At 47.1% G+C, this 19,877-nt stretch overlaps 1 protein-coding gene across 1 annotated transcript in view; it reads right to left on the reverse strand.

Annotated features, from left to right (window-relative positions):
• LOC147120400 (rho guanine nucleotide exchange factor 25-like) overlaps positions 1 to 19,877 on the reverse strand; it is a 76,075-nt gene that overhangs the window by 6,516 nt on the left and 49,682 nt on the right. Inside the window, exons 8-10 of the mRNA XM_085986271.1 lie at positions 17,661 to 17,738; positions 13,559 to 13,744; positions 11,383 to 11,554 (exon numbers count right to left, since the gene is read on the reverse strand). Coding sequence (XP_085842397.1) covers positions 11,383 to 11,554; positions 13,559 to 13,744; positions 17,661 to 17,738 — 436 coding nt within the window. The remainder of the gene's footprint in view (positions 1 to 11,382; positions 11,555 to 13,558; positions 13,745 to 17,660; positions 17,739 to 19,877) is intronic.

The following is a 19,877-nucleotide window of genomic DNA, read 5'->3' on the forward strand; positions in this document are numbered from 1 at the left end:
CAATAGGTACTCGCAGTCTAAGTTTAACTGCACACTGACATGTATGGGTACATGGAGCTGTACCCAATCCCTGCTTGCTGTGTTACCTCAAGTTAAAGCACAGATTATTAGTGGAATGCTTTGTTTGTAAAATATGTTGGTCAAGCTCAGAAATGGGGATGATCACTGATGATTGCACAGTGTTCAGTGCCATTCCCAACTCCTCAGATAATGAAGCAGTCCATGCCCGCATGCAACAAGACCTGGACGACATTCAGGCTTGGGCTGATAAATGGCAGGTAACATTCACGCCAGGCAATGACTATATCCAACAAGCGAGAGTCTAATCACCTACCCTTGACATTCAACGGCATTACCATCGCTGAATCCCCCACCATCAACATCCTGGGGGTCACCATTGACCAGAAACTTAACTGGACCAGCCACATAAATAATAATCTTCTTCTTCTTAGACAGTCCCTCGGAACTGAGGATGACTTGCTTCCACATTAAAAATGAGTTCGTAGGTGACTAATGAGTCCAATGCGGGACCTACAGTCTCTGTCACAGGTGGGGCAGACGGTGGTTGAAGGGACGGGTGGGTGGGGTGCTTGGGTTGACGTGCGCTCCTTGCGCTGCCTGCGCTTGGCTTCCGCTTGCTCCCGGCGAAGAGACTCGAGGTGTTCGGCGCCTTCCCGGATGCTTCTCCTCCACTTTGTGCGGTCTTGGGCCAGGGATTACCAGGTGTCAATGGGGATGTTACACTTTTTTTCAAGGAGGCTTTGAGGGTGTCCTTGAAGCGTTTCCTCTGCCCACCTGGGGCTCTCTTGCTGTGCCGGAGCTCCGAGTGGAGCGCTTGTTTTGGGAGTCTCGTATGGGGCATGCGGACAATGTGACCTGTCCATCGGAGCTGATTGAGCGTGGTCAAAGCTTCGATGCTGGGGATGTTGGCCTGAGCAAGAACACGGACGTTGGTGCCAATGGATTTGCAGGCTCTTGCGGAGGCAGCATTGGTGGTACTTCTCCAGTGCTTTGAGGTGCCTGCTGTACATGGTCAATGTCTCTGAGGCATACAGCAGGGCGGATATCACTGCTGCTCTGTAGACCATGAGCTTAGTGCCGGGTTTGAGGTCCTGGTCTTCAAACACTCTTCCTCAGGTGACCGAAGGCTGCACTGGCACACTGAAGGCGGTGTTGGACTTCGTTGTCGACATCTGCCCTTGTTGACAGTAGGCTCCCGAGGTATGGAAAGTGGTCCACGTTGTCCAAGGCCTTGTCGTGGATTTTGATAATCAGGGGCAGTACTGTGTGGCGGAGGCAGGTTGGTAAAGGACCTTTGTTTTACGGATGTTTAGTGTAAGGCCCATGCTCTCGTATGCTTCGGTGAAGGTGTTGATGATGGTTTGGAGTTCCATCTCCGAGTGAGCGCAGACGCAAGCGTCGTCTGCATCCTGTAATTCAACGACAGAGGATGGGATGACCTTGGATCTGGACTGGAGGCGACGGAGGTTAAACAGTTTCCCGTTTGTTCTGTAAATTAGCTCCACTCCAGTGGGGAGCTTACTGAGGGTGAGATGGAGCATTGCAGCAAGGAAGATCGAGAAGAGCGTTGGTGCGATGACAAAGCCTTGTTTGACCCCGGTTCGTACGTGAATTGGGTCGGTGGTGGAACCATTGGTCAGGATCACGGCTTGCATGTCATCGTGAAGCAGGCAGAGGATGGTGACAAACTTTTGAGGGCAGCCGAATTTGAGGAGGCCACTCCATAATCCCTCACGGTTGACAGTGTCAAAGGCCTTTGTGAGATCAAAGAAGGCCATGTACAGCAGTTGGTGCTGTTCCCTGCATTTCTCTTGTAATTGTCGTGCGGTGAAGGTCATGTCCATTGTGCCCCTTAGTGGGTGGAATCCGCATTGCGACTCTGGGAGGAGCTCTTCGGCCACTGGGAGAAGGCGATTGAGGAGGATTCTTGCGATGACTTTCCCTGTGGCAGACAGCAGGGAAACTCCTCTGTAATTACCGCAATCGGACTTATCACCTTTCTTGAAGATGGTCACAATTACGGCATCTCTGAGATCCCCTGGCATGCTCTCCTCCTTCCAGATAAGAGAAATGAGTTCATGAATTCGCGCCAGTAGTGCTTCTCCGCCATGCTTTAGTGCCTCGGCGGGGATTCCATCTGCTCCTGATGCCTTGTTGTTCTTCAGTTGTCGGATGGCCTTTTCAACCTCATGCTGGGCTGGGGTTGTGCTGAGATGGTGGCGGGTAGCATGCTGTGGGATGGAGTTGAGGACACTTGCGTCGAAGACAGAGTCATGGTTAAGGAGATCTTCGAAGTGTTCCTTCCAGCGGGCACTGACTGCCTCTCTGTCCTTGATAAGTACCTCTCCGTTCTTGGCCTGCAGTGGGGTAGGGCCTTGGGTCGTAGATGGTCTTGACTGCGCTAAAGAATCCACGCACGTCATGGTTGTCGGCTAGCTGCTGGATCTCCTGCGCTTTCTCCACCCACCATCTGTTCTTTAGGTCGCAAGTTTTTTGTTGCCATTGACCAGAAACTTAACTGGACCAGCCACATAAATACTGTGGCAACAAGAGCAGGTCAGAGGCAAGTTATTCTGTGGCGAGTGTCTCACCTCCTGACTCCCCAAAGCCTTTCCACCATCTACAAGGCACAAGTAACGAGTGTGATGGAATACTCTCTACTTGCCTGGATGAGTGCAGCTTCAACAACACTCAAGAAGCTCGACACCATCCAGGACAAAGCAGCCCGCTTGATTGGCACCCCATCCACCACCTTAAATATTCACTCCCTTCACCACCGGCGTACCGTGGCTGCAGTGTGTACCATCTACAACATGCTCTGTAGCAACTCGCCAAGGCTTCTTCGGCAGCACCCCCCAATCCCGCGACCTCTTCCACCTAGAAGAACAAGGGCAGCAGGAGCCTGGGAACGCCAGCACCTCCAAGTTCCCCTCCAAGTCACACACCATCCTGACTTAAAAGTATATCGCCGATGCTTCATCGTTGCTGGGTCAAAGTCCTGGAACGCCCTACCTAACAGCACTGTGGGAGTACCTTCACCACACGGATTGCAGCGGTTCAAGGTGGTGGCTCACCACCACCTTCTCAAGGGCAATTAGGGATGGGCAATAAATGCTGGCCTTGTCAGCGACGCCCACATCCCATAAACAATTTTTTTTCAAAGTACGGAATAAAACATGTACAATAGATTGATTTTACAAAAATATATTGCACATTTATAAATATGTGGTCAATAAAAGATGGAATTAAACTACTTATCTAATGTACATGAAATATATAATTCATATATGCCGTACTGCTATCATGGCCTACATCTTCAGCTATCTTCTTACCAGCATTGAAGAATTTAATTCACAGGCCCATTTTGCCCCAATTAGGTCTTTTGACAAGAAACTGGACGAACTAGAATCCAGTTTTAGCTCCATGTCTTAATCTAAAACATAGGGGGTAATTTTAACATCCCAAAACGGGTGGGTTTAGGAGGAGATGGAAGCCAAAATTGAAAAAATTTCAAACCCGAACCCAACACGCCTCGAACCCATCCACTTCCGGTTTTAACGGAGGTGGGACGGGCCGGGGGGGGCAACAAATCAACTCTCAGAAGGTGGGTCAGTCATTGAAAGCTTTTAAGGAGGCTTCATGCCTCCATTTTAACAAGCTTTCTATTTTTAACTCCTGTCGGCTAGGTTTCCCGAGGCCAAGGAAACTCGGAGGGTAAAAGGAGGCTAGAATGGCTGGATCCATAAGGTACGCCTGATATACCTATCAATTCGTCCAATAAAAGGCGACGAGTTAGGAACGTAACTAAAGGTTTTTATTGACTAAATAACAGAGCCCACCCTCGTGGGTGATCGGGTCCAACAAGGAGGAATACCAGCCAGTCGACTACCTTTATACCTGGGCAGGTAGGTGGAGCCATGGGCGGAGTCGGAGGTGGTCAGCCCAGGTATAACAGCGCGACAAGAGGCGACCTCGTATCGTGATACAACGGTGATAACAATACAACAGTGATAACTATAGTGTAACGATAAAGTGGTTTACCACATTCACCCCTTGTTTAGATTTGAGTCCGGCGGGGTGAAGTGTACTACCAGTTCTGGTATGTCAGTCTGTCCGGAGGCCTCGTAAGCCTCTCCGATTGTCGCAGCGGCGGTGCTGCATTATCCGGTGTTAGTGCTGGTGTCTGCGTGGTCGGCGAAGGCTCGTGGGGTTCCGGCATGCCGTCTACCTGGGCTGGAATTGGGGGGGTGGTGGGGGGGGGGTAAAGGTGGTGTCTCCGGAGTGCCCGAGGGTGCGAGGTCTCGTAAGGAGACAGTGTCCTCCCGCCCGTCTGGGTAAGCCACGTAGGCGTACTGGGGGTTGGCGTGCAGGAGGTTCACCCTTTCGACCAGGGGGTCTGTTTTATGGGCCCTCACGTGCTTTCGCAGCAAGACGGGCCCCGGAGAGGTCAGCCAGGTTGGTAGAGTGGTTCCCGTAGTCGACTTCCTGGGGAAAACAAACATTCGTTCATGGGGGGTGGCGTTAACGGCAGTGCAAAGTAGTGACCGGATGGAGTGCAGCGCTGTCGGGAGGACTTCCTGCCAGCGGGAGGTTGGGAGGCCCTTAGACTTTAAGGCTAAGAGGACGGCCTTCCATACCGTCGCGTTCTCTCTTTCCACCTGGCCGTTCCCTTGGGGGTTGTAGCTGGTGGTCCTACTTGCTGCAATACCTCTCGCTAGTAGGAACTGACGGAGTTCCTCGCTCATGAAAGAGGAGCCCCGGTCACTATGTATATAGTTTGGGAACCCGAACAAGGCGAAGAGGTCGTTCAGGCATTTAATGACCGTGGTACTGGTCATGTCTGGGCAGGGGAAGGCAAAGGGGAAACGGGAGTACTCATCAACAATGTTGAGGAAGTACACATTACGGTCAGAGGACGGGAGGGGCCCCTTAAAGTCGATGCTCAGGCGCTCGAAGGGGCGGGTGGCCTTGATCAGGCTTGCTCTGTCCGGCCTAAAGAAGTGCGGTTTGCACTCGGCGCAGGTCTGGCAGTTCCTGGTTATGGTCCTGACCTCCTCGATGGAGTAGGGCAGGTTGCGGGCCTTAATGAAGTGGTAAAGTCTGGTGACCCCGGGGTGGCAGAGGTCGTTGTGGAGGGTCTGAAGTCTATCACTTTGCGCGCTGGCGCATGTAATTCGTGACAGAGCATCGGGGGGTTCGTTCAGCTTACCTGGCCGGTACAAGATATCATAATCGTAGGTGGAGAGCTCGATTCTCCACCTCAAGATCTTGTCATTCTTGATTTTGCCCCTCAGCTTGTTATTAAACATAAAAGCGACCGAACGTTGGTCGGTAAGGAGGGTAAATCGTTTGCCTGCCAGGTAGTGCCTCCAGCGTCGTACCGCCTCCACAATCGCCTGGGCCTCCTTCTCGACCGACGAGTGTCGGATCTCAGGGCCCTGTAGGGTCCTTGAGAAGAAGGCCACCGGTCTCCCCTCCTGGTTAAGGGTGGCGGCTAGGGCGAAGTCGGATGCATCGCTCTCGACTTGGAAGGGGATGGACTCATCCACTGCGTGCATAGTGGCCTTGGCAATGTCTCCCTTAATGAGGGAGAAGGCTGCGCACGCTTCCTCCGTAAGGGGGAAGGATGTGGACTTCATGAGGGGTCTGGCTTTGTACGCATAATTGGGCACCCATTGGGCATAGTAGGCGAAGAGCCCCAGGGTTCTCTTAAGTGCCTTAGGGCAGTGGGGGAGGGGTAGCTCCATGAGGGGGCGCATTCTTTCGGGGTCGGGGCCGATGAGTCCGTTCTCTACTACACAGCCAAGGATGGCAAGGCGCGAGGTGTTAAACACACATTTCTCCTTATTGTAGGTGAGGTTCAGCCGTTGGGCTGTACGGAGGAATTTCTCCAGATTCACGTCGTGGTCCTGCCGGTCGCGGCCGCAGATGGTGACGTTATCTAGGTAGGGGAATGTGGCCTGCAGTCCGTTCTGGTCAACCATCCGGTCCATCTCCCTTTGGAAGACCGAGACCCCGTTGGTGACACCGAAGGGGACCCTAAGGAAGTGGTATAGGCGCCCATTCGCCTCGAAGGCGGTGTACTGGCGGTCCTCGGGGTGGATAGGGAGTTGGTGGTAGGCCGACTTAAGGTCGATGGTCGAGAATATGCGGTATTGTGCAATCTGATTGACCATGTCAGATATGCGGGGAAGGGGGTATGCGTCCAGCTGGGTGTATCTGTTTATGGTCTGGCTGTAGTCGATGACCAGGCGATTTTTATCGCCGGTCTTAACGACCACGACCTGGGCACGCCAGGGGCTGTTGCTCCCCTCGATGATGCCCTCCTTCAGGAGACGCTGCACCTCAGAGCAAATGAAAGCTCTGTCCCCAGCGCTGTACCGCCTGCTCTTGGTAGCGACGGGTTTGCAGTCGGGGGTGAGGTTAGCGAACAGGGAAGGTGGCGGCACCTTGAGGGTGGACAGGCTGCAGGTGTTACGCGGTGGGCGGTTTAACCTTCGCTGGTTGTCGACTGTGAGTGGGGGGAGGGGTCCACCGTATGCTAGGGTTACACTTTGGAGGTGGGATTGGAAGTCCAGCCCTAGTAGGACGGCAGCGCAGAGCTGGGGGAGGACGAGGAGTTTAAAGTTTTTATACTCTGTACCCTTAACCGACAAGGTCACAGCACAGTAGCCGCTAATGTCCGTGGCGTGGGACCTCGATGCCATCGAGATTCGGTTGCGCGTTGGCAGGACAGGGAGGGAGTAGTGGCTCACCGTGTCTGGGTGGATGAAGCTCTCCGTGCTTCCGCTGTCGAACAGGCAGGTCGTGGCGTGGCCGTTTACTTTGATGTCCATCATCGACTTGGACAGGTGGTGTGGGCGGGCTTGATCCAGAGTGACGGAGGCTAGCGTGTAGGTAAGCGAGTCGTTGTCGTCTGCGGGCGAGGCGGTCGTCGGGTCCGGGGGCCCGGTGGCAGTCGGGCGTGGTGGGTAAAATGGCGTCTCCCACGAGGTAGGACAAAATGGCGGAGAAGATGGCTGCCCCCATAACTCACATGAGGCACTATTGGGGTCGGTTGCCTTGATCAAAGATGGCCGCCCCCATGACTCACGTGTGGGGATACTGGCCTCAGTTGCCGTGAAAGAAGATGGCCGCCCCCACAGTTCGCATGAGGCACTGCTGGCCTCTGAAGATCCGCTCCTGCAGGCCTTAGAGAAATGGCCTTTCTTCCTGCAGGTTGTGCAGGTAGAGTTCCTGGCTGGGCAGCGCGACCTCGGGTGCTTCTCCTGGCCGCAAAAGAAGCAGCCGGCGGCCCGATCGCGGGTGCCCGATGTCGGAGCCGGTACCGGGGGTGGCGGGCCCGGTCGGGTCCGGGACGCCGACGCTGAGGTAGGTCCCGGGGGCGGCGCTGCGAAGGGTATTGCGGTAGGGGTCGGGCCCGAGTCCCAGGGTCGCGAGCAGTACCTGGAAAACGCCTCCTGGTCCTGATGGGCCACCTCCAGGGAGAGAGCGAGGGCTTCAGCTTTGTCCAGGTCGAGGTCTTTAGCTTCAAGCAGTCTTTGCCGTGAGTAGTCGGACCGTAGGCCTTTCACAAAGGCATCGCGGATATTATCTTCCGTATTTTCAACAGCCGTCACCGCTTTAAAGTCACAGTTCCTGCCGAGTGCTCTTAGCGCCCGTAAAAATTCAGCTACAGACTCTCCTGGCTGTTGCGGGCGGGATCTTAGGAGGTGCCTGGTGTACATGTAATTTACCGGGCTGCGGTACTGCTGTTTCAGTAGGTTGATAGCGGCCTCGTACGTAGTCGTGTCCTGTATGAGTGCGTATACTCTCGGGCTCGCTTGGGCGTTCAGAAGTCTTAGTTTGGATCTCTGCGGGGCGCCGGATTCTTCCAGGTAGGATTCGAAGCAGTCCAGCCAGTGTTTGAAGTTGAGGGCTGCGTTTGCTGCCTGTGGGTTTAGATCCAGGTACGGTGGTTTGAGGGCTTGCAGCCAAGCCGGCTGGTGTGGCTGTGCTTCTGGGAGGGCTTCTGGCTGGCCAGTAGTAGACATCTTTAAAATTTAGTCAATAAAATTGATATACCTATCAATTCGTCCAATAAAAGGCGACGAGTTAGGAACGTAACTAAAGGTTTTTATTGACTAAATAACAGAGCCCACCCTCGTGGGTGATCGGGTCCAACAAGGAGGAATACCAGCCAGTCGACTACCTTTATACCTGGGCAGGTAGGTGGAGCCATGGGCGGAGTCGGAGGTGGTCAGCCCAGGTATAACAGCGCGACAAGAGGCGACCTCGTATCGTGATACAACGGTGATAACAATACAACAGTGATAACTATAGTGTAACGATAAAGTGGTTTACCACAACGCCTTTACAGGACTACTTGTGGGCCAGGAGGAGGAAGAGGGTTTCCTCCAGGCCCAACAAGCTACCCTGTAAACCCCCCCATGATCTGTCCGACCCCTCACTTCCACAACTCGTCACCCCTGACCACGCGCTACTCCCACAATCACCATCTTGCCCCCCCACCATGCTCTAACGCCACCCTGCCCCGCCCCGCCCAGCAATCTCTTCCCCCTCCCCCAACCACCACCACCACCACTAGACCTATCTGCTCTTCCGCTGCGTCCTTCTGCAGCGGACTTTCCTGCCCGACAGGCAGCCAGCGAAACCTGTACCTCCGGGTTTCCCGTCCATTAATCCTCCCCCCCCCACCCCCATTCCAAACATATGCTTCAATAAATACTGGGGCCAAATTGTTTTTAGGACACTCTAGAATGGAAGCCATAGCAACAAGGCATTCAGCCTACACACTTCAGTCTTAGTGAATTGACATTTTCTTGTCTTTATTTTTTGAGTCCAGATGTAGCTTTGTGACTTGACACATTCTACTGTAGTTTGTATGGCAGAAGGACCTCTACCTTTGTTCTGGACATTATGTGGACATTATGGACATTTTACATGCAGATAGCACCCTCTGGTGGTAGCTATCGTATTGCAGTGACATTCTGGACATTTTTACATGCAGTAGCACCCTCTGGTGGTGGTTATTGTGTTAGCAGTGTGTTTGTATGAAACAGAGGTCATTTGACCTTTGTTCCTTTCTTCCTGTGAGAGGTCATTTGACCTTCGTACCTTTCTTCCTATGAGAGGTCATTTGACCTTCGTACCTTTCTTCCTATGTAACCCAGGAAGTAGAATTCCAGGAAGAACCTGGCAGTAATGGAGGATTCCATGAGGGTTTCACAATCCAATGTAATCTGATTTTATATGTTAGGCCAAGTGCAATATCTGTGAGTATCTTTGTTTGTTAGCATAATAGCAACGTTGTCAGAGTAGTATTTTGACAATAATATGTTTATAAAAGGTTAATATTTGATAGTTACAGAAGTGAGTCCAAATGTTAGTTAGTTATACAATTAATCTATTCTACTGTTGTAAATATGTTATAGCGTATGTAATATCGAATGTATAGTACTCAGTTTATGTACAAAACATACTTTGTCTTTGTTTACAGTTTCACAAATTTGTTAAGTAAAGCTTCAAAACAGCAAACGGCTTCACGAAGAATTATTTTTGAATAAGTATTTAACTTGCTGGATAACTAGATAGGAGCACGTCTAGCGCGGCCAGTACAACCTTATTGATACTGAGGGCCAGATTTTCAGTGTGCCGTGAGGCGGGCTTTCAGGCGTGCGGGGGGCAAAAATCCCGAATTCGGGGGTCCCGACACCATCCCGCCCAAAACCCGCCTCCACATAAGTTTCAAGGGAGGCGGGTATCCGCCCCACACTGGGACCCGCCGACCCGAGACGGGAAGGGATTAGTGCCAATTAACTGCCTGTTAACAGGTAGTTAACAGGCAGTTTTTAGCCCAATCCCTATTTTGAGGGGTGTCGTGTGGGATTCCCAACGGCTCCAAACCATGCCAGGTTAGTGCAGGCGGGCCGTCGTGTTGAAGGACTTGGAGAGGTCACGATGTCGGTGTTCAGGTGAGTGATGGGTGCATGAGTGCAAAGGTAAGTGTGTTTGGTGTGTCTAAAGTGTGTAAAGAAGTTTTACTTACCTGTACTGACCTTAACAGCCTTTCTTCCTCTAGGCGTCAGGAGTCCATCACTCAGCCGGAACTGAAAGCTGAATGGCTGCGATCTGTCAAAAGTGACAGCCTTCAGCTTTCAGTGTCGGTGACAGTTCTAACTGAGTCTGCGTAGAAGGACTCAGGTTAGAAGTCAGACTATCAGTGTTTGACAGCTTCAAACAGCTGTGAAACACTGATATTTCATCTGTCAAAAACTCTTGACAGATGAAATTTCAGTCTGTGATGTCACCTGTTGCCAGGTGGCCTCAACAAGGTCAATCAAAGGAAAATCGCGTCGATTGGCCGGACGTCGATGGAGGCGGGACTAAAACCCGAAAGTTGTAGTCCCGCCTCCTTCCCGACAGCTTCATGAAAATCTAGCCCTGATACTCTTCCTCCTCTTTCCCTGGAGCACAACTTCACTATTGAACACAAAGTCCTAATTTCCTGGACTGACCTCATCTCCATTGGCGATCTTCCACCCCTCAACCCCCTCCCCCCCCCACTGCCTCCAACCTCATTGTTCCCCAACACTACACAGCCCACTTCTATCTTCTCCCGAAGGTGCAGTAACAGGACTGGACTAGATCATTTCTGTCTGTTCCTATCCCACTGAACTAATTTCTCTCATTTTGACTCTTATTTCCCCCCTTGTCCGGTACCTACATCCATATCTCTTCCTCCTCTGCCACTTGAATGAATACTTCTTTACCTCCATCCTTCCAACCTGTGGGCAGTCATGGCTTAAGTCGGAAAAGGAGAAGCCGAAATTCAGTTCTTATGAACTGTGAGTACCACTCGACTACTCAGATATTATACAATACTTCAATGCAACTAAAGCATGAAAAGCTGGTTTAAGTTGTCATAAGGCTCATGTACTAAAATAGCATTAGTGTTTCAAAACCTTTATAATCATTCATTGTCATTTGCTATTGTATTATCTATTGCTTATCATTTTGTCACTATTTTTATATTATCTTTTGCAAACATGCCTCTTCACAATTGTACATGTGCGGATTTGACACCAGATTAAGTAGGTAGTATTTAGTATCACTATCTAGTAAAATATAGTGGCTCCAAACCGAACCTTTGCACAGGGCCGCCACAAAGCAGGTGCCACCCTTGTGCTAATATTGGTTGAAGAGTCACACACAAGACCAATGGAAATCAAACAGGGATAATTAAATGAGAGAGCAACAGGCTTATTTTTGTGAGGGGCAGATCTAAGGAAATGATTTTAAATTAAAAACTAATAAGTATAATGTAGAGTAAAGAATAAATAGGACACAAGAATTGCATACCATTCAAGAAGTTCTGTTGAAAGTCGAGCATTTTCTTGATGTCATCAACCCAAGCTTGCCAGATTTCAGTGTTTGGCGCCTGTAAGATGAACCGCTCAGATGTTCCATGGGCTAGCAGAGCAAACTTGCAAAGTTCATTGTCCACATTATCCTCAATGTTTAGGTCATTCATCTGAAATGGATCAGACAAAGGAACTGCTGAAAAGGTGTACGAGTTAGAATCATAGAATATTACAGCACAGAAAGAGGCAATTCGTCCCATCGTGCCTGTGCCAACTCTTTAAAAGAGCTATCCGATTAGTCTCAACTCCTCTGCTCTTTCCCCATAGTCCTTCAATTTTCTCCCCTTCAAGTATTTCTCCAAATTCCTTTTTGAAAGTTATAATTGAATCTGCTTCCACCTCCCTTTCAGGCAGTGGATTCCAGATCACAATAACTTGCTGTGTAAATAAGTTTTTCCTCATCTCGGCTGTTATGTCAATTACCTCCAAAGTGTTTTTTTACTTTAGGAGCAAACCTTCATCTGCAGATCTTAGCAGGCTTCCTCAATAAGACATTACTAATGTGATATTTGAACCTTGTAGGTGTAGTACAGGCCAGGCCAGGCCAGCCACAGATTGAATCTCCAATCTGTGCTGAGTTAGCTGATCTCAGCTTGGGCAGCATTTGGGTTGCTACAATTGGCCTCTGTACCCCAAGTCTAGAGAGTGGGCTCGAGGGGTTGAATGGCCTACTCCTGTTCCTATGAGGGAAGGGAGGTTGACAGGCAATCAGTGCAACCATCACCACCATGAGAAGTGGCACACAGTGCCAGAAGAGATTCCGATACCTCACAATGCCAGCTAAGGTATGTCTAGACACTGGTGCCATTACACATCTTCTACCACTCATACTGCCCTCATTCACTTCCTTACCTATCTTGTTCTCAACACCTGGGCTTTGGGGAAGCTCATTAATGCAAAGGGCAACATCTCAAAATACTCAAGCACCATCTTAACCAACAACCACTCTGTCAACTCACATAACCTGCCACAAAGGTGTCTGCTGGTCTTAAGGATACTTCATTTAGAGGAACAATGCACCTTTATCTCTCATCATCATGGCATGCATGCACTCATATGGAGCAAGAGTCCATGTTACTCACATGCCTTTAACATTCTTTTCTCTCCTTACAAAGGAAAAGCTTGCCCATAACCATCGCATGAGATGTGCAACCGAGGGAGGAGTGCCATCACTCAAAACTGCAGTAAAAGAAATCTTAGACATCTTAGGCAGACAGAGACAAAAGACTATGGGAGATGGCATGGTTAGAGGCAAGGTTGCAACAGATGGGTGGTGAAGGCTAGCCAAGGCTTGTCATATATAATCACAGTTTCACGTACCTTCTCAAAGTATTGCAATGCCTTGCACTCAACAACTGTTTCTTCAAGGACAATTATTGTGGTGTGCACAGTTAAACAAGTTATTGTGTGTTTCACATCACAGGGATTGCCTCGCAGGAAGAGACCAATTGTTCAGACGACCACTTCCAGATCCACAACTTCATCACCAACTCCAACTCAGCATCTTACTTGCGCAAGCAGCAGCTTAGAGAAACCCACTCAGGAGGAAGTAGCTGATGAATCAGAAAGGCTACCAACTCAGTGAAACACTGAGTACCAGTGAGAATGAGGACCTGGGAGTGGAAGAGAGGGAGTGTGCCATATCTCCACGGAGGAGGAGAAACAACTCCAGTGGTTCAGTGAGTTGTGCATCATGTGAGCCACACCAGGAAAGTCCCAGGTTTAGTACCTGTCTATGTTGAATTGATCTTTGTGTCCTTAGGCTAAGCTAACAAAGGGACCTAAAAAATATCAGGTACGGTAACTGCATTTAATTGCTATCTAGTGACCCCTGTTAGAAAGTACATGTCATAGAAGGCAGAACAATACTCTGATATGATGCTTCCCATTGTTGAACAGGTCGCCAAGCAATCATTGTCCAGGCTTACACATTAAGAGTGGCCATTTGGTTTGGAGAAGGGAAAGCTGTCAGTACCCATGAACTAAGTATAACTTTTTGATCACCATGTTCAAAAGTAAAATCTATGTTATCTGTTTTCCCAGCTCTGCGAGCTGATTGTAAAGAATTGAGTATCATTATGATGCAATCGTTAGTTACTCGTTTGCATATTTACCTTAATGCTCTTCTTGAACTGATACCTTGGTGTTGAGGAACCCTTGTTCAGTAGTTCACTGAAGATTAAAATCTGCTCAAAGAGGAAGACTCGTCGTTCCTTGCTTCGGGACAAAACTCCAGAATCTTGCTCTATCACAAGAAATGTATCCTGTTGTAGCAGCTTCCCTTGTGCTGTGAGTTTGCCCTGGAAGTAACAAATAATTCAAAGTTGATTCAATTCTGTCAGGCATCATTTTATCATTTCACATTCAAAAAATAAAGGATTTCTGCACCCATTTCTAAAATAGATTAATCTTTCCCCTTTCCTTTTTGGGACTCCACTCCTCATCCTTCATTCACTGATGGGGACGCAGCAAACAAGTCATCTGACCTCAGGCCTCCACCAGTGGTTCTCTGTAAAAAGGGTCGTGAAAACAGTCCAGTTGATTGTTTATTTTCTGGGGTGAGGGACGAGAAATGATAATTGTTTCGTATCTGGTGAACAGGCTAGCTGAGATTGGGAATTCACTGTACAGGGAATTGTTTGCACAAACCCATATGATTCCAGGAAGATTGGCATGTCCTATCAAAAACAGTGGTGGAAGCAGAATCCATAATATCTTTTAAAAGAGAAGTAGTTAATTTTTAATGAAAAAAGGTATCTGGGGAAAGGATAGGGAAATAGAACTAAGAGAATAGCTCTTTTAGAGAGCTGGCACAGGCACAATAGGCCAAATGGTCTATTTTTGCCCTGAAATTCTATGGCCCCGATATTAACTTCAGGTCACATCCACTATCGTGCGGGAAACCCAGAAGTAATTTCAGCGCGTCTATCTGTGACATTTTAACGCAGGCACATCATTATAATTTTTCTTCCGGGTTTGGCGCCAAATGTGCGGCAACGGGCGTGGAGCAGACCCACATGATGCAATCATGGGAATAGGGCCATTAAGGGATAATCAGGACAATACCACAGGTAACGATAGAGAGATGGCAGAAATATTAAATAATTATTTTGCTTCAGTATTTACCAGGGAGAGAGAACAGTTGGACGTGACATTGGATGATGAGATTAGTAATGAGATAAGTGCATTTAAAATAAAAAGAGGGGATATATAAAATAAATTAATCAAACTCAAAGAGGATAAAACCCCTGGTCCGGATGGATTGCATCCACACATTTTAAAAGAATCTAGGGAAGAGATAGCAGAGGAATTACTACGCATATTTAATAATTCGTTAGAAAAAGGTGTAGTGCCAGAGGACTGGTGGATAGCTAACGTAATACCGATATTTAAGAAGGTACCTTGTCAATAGACTCGGCATCGAAATCCATGTAAAGGCGTGAACTTGGTGTAATTACCCACTAAACACACCAAAAAAAGTTAGAGGTGGTGCATTCAGGTGCAATGTTCCCTCTAATTTTTTTTTGGGCCGCGCAGCCCCTTTAACGGGCATGTGCGGTTTGTCCATTTAAAAGTCGGTGAGCTGGCTGCACAGGACCTTTCGCTCCTGAGTGCCCTGGTTCTAATTTTAAGATCATGACCAATTGTTCTTGATTCCCCCAACAGAGGAAATAGTTTGTCCGTATCTACCCGATCAAATCCTTTTAACATTTTAAGCACCTCGATCAGATCATATCTCAATCTTCTAAACTCAAGGGAATATAAGCCAATTTTATGCAACCTTTGCTCATAATTTAACCCTCCAACCCTCTCCAAGGCTAAATAATATATCCTTCCTGAGGTGCGGTGCCAAATACTGAATGCAGTACTCCAGCCAGGGCCTGACCAATGGTCTATACAACTGAAGCCTAACTTCCTCCCCTTTGTATTTCGGCCCCCTGGAGATAAAGGCCAATATTCCATTAGCCTTTTGATTGCTTTTTGTACCTGTCTGCTAGCTTTTAATGATTTGTGAACTTGGACTCCCAAATCTCTTTGCGCCACTACAGTTTCTAGTTTCTAGTTTCTCACCATTTAGAAAATATTCTGATTTATCTTTCTTGCACCCAAAGTGGATGACCTCACACTTGCCCACATTGAATTCCATTTGCCATAGTTGTGCCCACTCACTTAATCTGTCTGTGTTCCTTTGCTACTTCCTGCTCCCATCTGCACTACTTACTGCGCCTCCTATCTTAGTGTCATCTAAGCCTTGATCCAGACATGGATGCAAAAGCTTCATGCCAGAAGAGAGTTCAGAGTGGCTGCCCTCGACATCAAGGTGGTATTCAACTGTGAATGGCTCGAAAGAGTCCTAGCAACACTCAAGTCAATGGGGGTTAAAGGGGAAACACTCAAGTGGCTGGAATCATACCTGACACAGAGGAAGATGGTTATGGTGGATGGAGGCCAGTCATCACAGCTCCAAGATATAAATGTAGGAGTCCCTCAGGGAAGCGTCATTGGCCCAACCTTCTTCATCAGCTTCATCATTGACCTTCCCTCCATCATAAGATCAAGGGCTGTTTACTGATTACTCTATAATGTTCAGCTCCATTTACAACTCTTATAATGAAGCAGCACATGCCAGGCTATACAAGACCTGTATATCATCTAAGCTTGGGCTAACAAGTGGTAGGTAATATTACTGCCACGTTAGAGCCAGGTAATGAACACCTTGAACTAGAGAAAGCCCAGTCATCTCCCACTGATATTCAACGGTACCACCATCACTACTTCGTGCACCTTTAACATCTTGGGGGTTCGCTGACCAGACAGTGAACTGGATCAGCTGTATCGACATGATAGCTGCAAGACATGGCAGAGGCTGGGCACTCTGAGAAGTGTCTCACCTCCTAACTTGTCACCTTTGCACCATCTACAAGGCTCAAGTAAGGAGTATGATTGAATACTCACTACTCGCCTGGATGGGTGCAAGCACAATAACAATGAAGAGCCATCCACCATCCTTGATCAGTGCTCCTGCCTCTTGATTCAATATCCTCCATCACTGGTGGACTTGGGTTGTACTGCAGGATGTACAAAAGGATGTACTGCAGCATTCACCAAGGTTACTTTGACATCAAATCACTCTCCTGCGACCTCTACCACCAAGAAGAACAAAGCAGCAATGTTGTGGGAACACCATCACTTCTAAGTTACTGTCCAAATCACACACCATCCTGACTTGGGCATATATTGCCTTTCATTCATCGTGACTGGTCAATATCCTGGAATAACCTACCTAACAGCATTGTGGAAGGGCCATCACCACAAGGGCAGCAGTGGTTGAAGGAGAAGGCCCACTAACACCTTCACGGGGAGCTCGGGTGGGCAATAATTGCTGCCTTGCCAGCATTGCTCACATCCCAAGAACAAAATAAAAATTTCTCCTCTCAATTTTACTAAGTCTCAATAGAATAAGAAGCAACTTGAGGAGAACACTTTATGACACTGCACCCACATTCTCGATTACATTACTAACATCCATCTACTGAGATTTGTAAGTCAAATTTGAGAAGCAACGCACCAAATGTTGTTCACACATATTATTTGTTCTATTTGTTATTTTCATTATAGAAGCAACACTGCAAAATACTTTTATTTTACTTTTTTGTGAAACAACAATTTAAGTAGAAATGTTTACTTAGATTTAGGTTTTCAACCCAGATACCAACAAGCACCTGGGCTTTAAAGAAAAGCCTCCAATGCTCAGAGCAAGCATTGAAGTGTTGTATCCTATCCAAGTCCTACGTAAAATCATTATTTTGGAAACAGTTAACCCTTGTAAGTACCAGCCCAAAGTAGTTTTATGCAGCTTGAATGTAGAGATGAGGCACTTCATGTGAACCATTGCACCAAGGTTCCATCTGCTTACCATGTAGGTAATAAAGATCTCACAGCTGAAAAACTACCAGCTGGTGCTCCAGCTAATATTTTTTGAAGCAAACTAATTGTATACTCAACTGGCCCCCAGTGACGCAACAGAACATTCTCTCATTCTCCTTAAAAATTCGCCGCAGGCCATCGTATACCAGAAAGATGATCTGAGATATGGTAGTGCATTTTGAAACTTTTTCAATTTATTACTAACAAATTTCATGGACATAAAATTCTGGTATACTTATACACCAGTGAAATAATAATGCAGGGAGAGGAAAGGGATATAAACCTTACCGTAAAACCATCAAGCCTTCCCAAATTCATCATATCATTGCAGTGTTTCGGTACAAGGTACATCACATCAACAGCTTTCTGTCAACAAAACACAAAACTAACTTAATGGGTTTCTGGTGATATCAGTTTTTGCAGATATAAGTATTTTTAGCATAATAGTTTTGGAATCCATCCAACACATTTACTTTCAATTCTATATGTTTGTGTCTTTTTGCATAATTATACTTTTTCTATAAATTGCAAAATGATAATATTAAGATGTTATTCAATAATATTTGAAAAATAAACAATGAAGTTGAACACATATATTACCACTAAACCAAAATCTAATATGACAGTGCCAGAGATTAATTAACCTTGTACTTTAAGTGTCCCCGATACCAGTTTATCAAACTACCTATTGTTTTAATTGTTTGAACTGTAGTTAATGATGGACATAAAATATTGATGCTTTCAATTAGCATTAGTTTTAGAATTTATTGTTATGTGGCAGCCAAACTTCCACTAGTAGAGTGCCTTTAACATAGTGAAATGCCCGCAAGTGCTTCACAAGGAGGAATGAACACCAAGCAGGAGTTGAGGGAGGAGTTGGAGGAAGTGCTTGAAGGAGGTTTTGAAAAGGTAGGTTACGAGAAAGCTTTCAAAGGTGGGTGTGAAATAGAAAGGTTTTAGGAACAAAATTGCCTCGTGCAGGGATGTGATAGTTGAAACACTGCCATTGATGATGAAGCAAATACAGCCTTGCCTACATCCCAAGAGCAAAAGAAAATTCTGCTCTCTGGATTAACTTTCTCAATTTTACTAAGTTTCAATGAAATAAGAAAAAACTTGAGGAAAATAGACTTGACACTGCACCAATGTTCTAGATTACTTTAACATCCATTGAGGGGGAACATACAGTAATCCAGAGATGGCAAGCCTGGAAAGTACAAATTAGGAGGTTGTAGAGGTAGAGGCCATGAAGACATTTATAAACAAGGACAAAGATTTTGAAATCAACATGCTGGGGAAAATGTCGCACTGGAGGTTGTTGAAGACAGAATTATAGACTAGAGAGCTTTAGATGATAGGCTACAATCAGCAGATTTCTGGATGAGTTGGAATTTACATTGGGTGTGCACAGGAGACCAGTGAGGAGAGTTGGAGAAGTTGAACCTGGAGGTGACTAATGCATGGGTCAAAGTTTCAGAATTGGTGGTCGTTATGATGGACTGGATGTGGGATTTGAAGCTCAGCTCAGGATCAAGCTGTATGCAGAGGTTTTGCACTGTTAGGTTCTACTCAATTAGCCAGGAAGAGGGATGGAGTCAGGTGCTAAACTGCAAAGCTTCTGGCGAGAGCCAAACAGGATGGCTTTTATATTGCCAATATTTAGCTGTAAAAAGTTCTGTCGCACCTACAACTTGATGTCACACAGCATCGCAACAGTCATACAGTCGAGGATGGTGGCAGAAAGGTAAAGCTGGGTGTCATCAGTGTACATGTGGAAACTGATGCCATACCTTTTGAATAATAGTCAAAAGGCAGCATATAGAATAGGAATAGTAGGAGCCAAGAATGTAACCAGAGGTGACTGTGTGGGCAAGGAAGGAGAAGCCATTGCAGAAGATGCACTGATTGCAGTGGTATAGTCAAAAATGAACCATGATAGGATATTGGAGATGGACCATGGAGTAGGATGGAATGGTTGACCATAATGAAGGTCAGACAGAGGACAGGAAGGGAAAATGCACCGCAGGACACACAGAATTTATAACACTTTCTTGATGCTGTGAAAACCAGACTGAAGAGATTCAAACAGAGTGATGAAAGTGGTGGGTGCAGAGTTGTGTGGTGAAGATGCATTTGATGACATTGGAGAGGGAGGGGAGGTTAGAAATGCAGTGATAATTAGAAAGAATGGAGGGGTCAAAGTGAGCATTTTTAGAAGGCAGGTAGATTTGATAGGCAAGGAGAAATTCCTGAGGAAACGGAGCAGTTGATGATATCAACACGCTTTAGGCTGAAGAGAGGTAGTTGAATGTTTAGGAAAAAAACTCACATTAAAGCCCTCCAGTCTAAACCTTAAAATATTTAAATAGGATTGAATTTAAATCTATTTTACCATATTCTTGTACGGTTAATGTGACATATATATAAAATTAAACTCTTGGCGCAACTATCTTCTGCATCATGATTTGTGACATTTAATAACACCTGTCTATTACTTTTAATGGG

The sequence above is a fragment of the Somniosus microcephalus genome, chromosome 4 (genome assembly GCF_052327205.1).
Source record: "Somniosus microcephalus isolate GS21.2 chromosome 4, FLI_Smic_1.0, whole genome shotgun sequence".
NCBI lineage: Eukaryota > Metazoa > Chordata > Chondrichthyes > Squaliformes > Somniosidae > Somniosus > Somniosus microcephalus.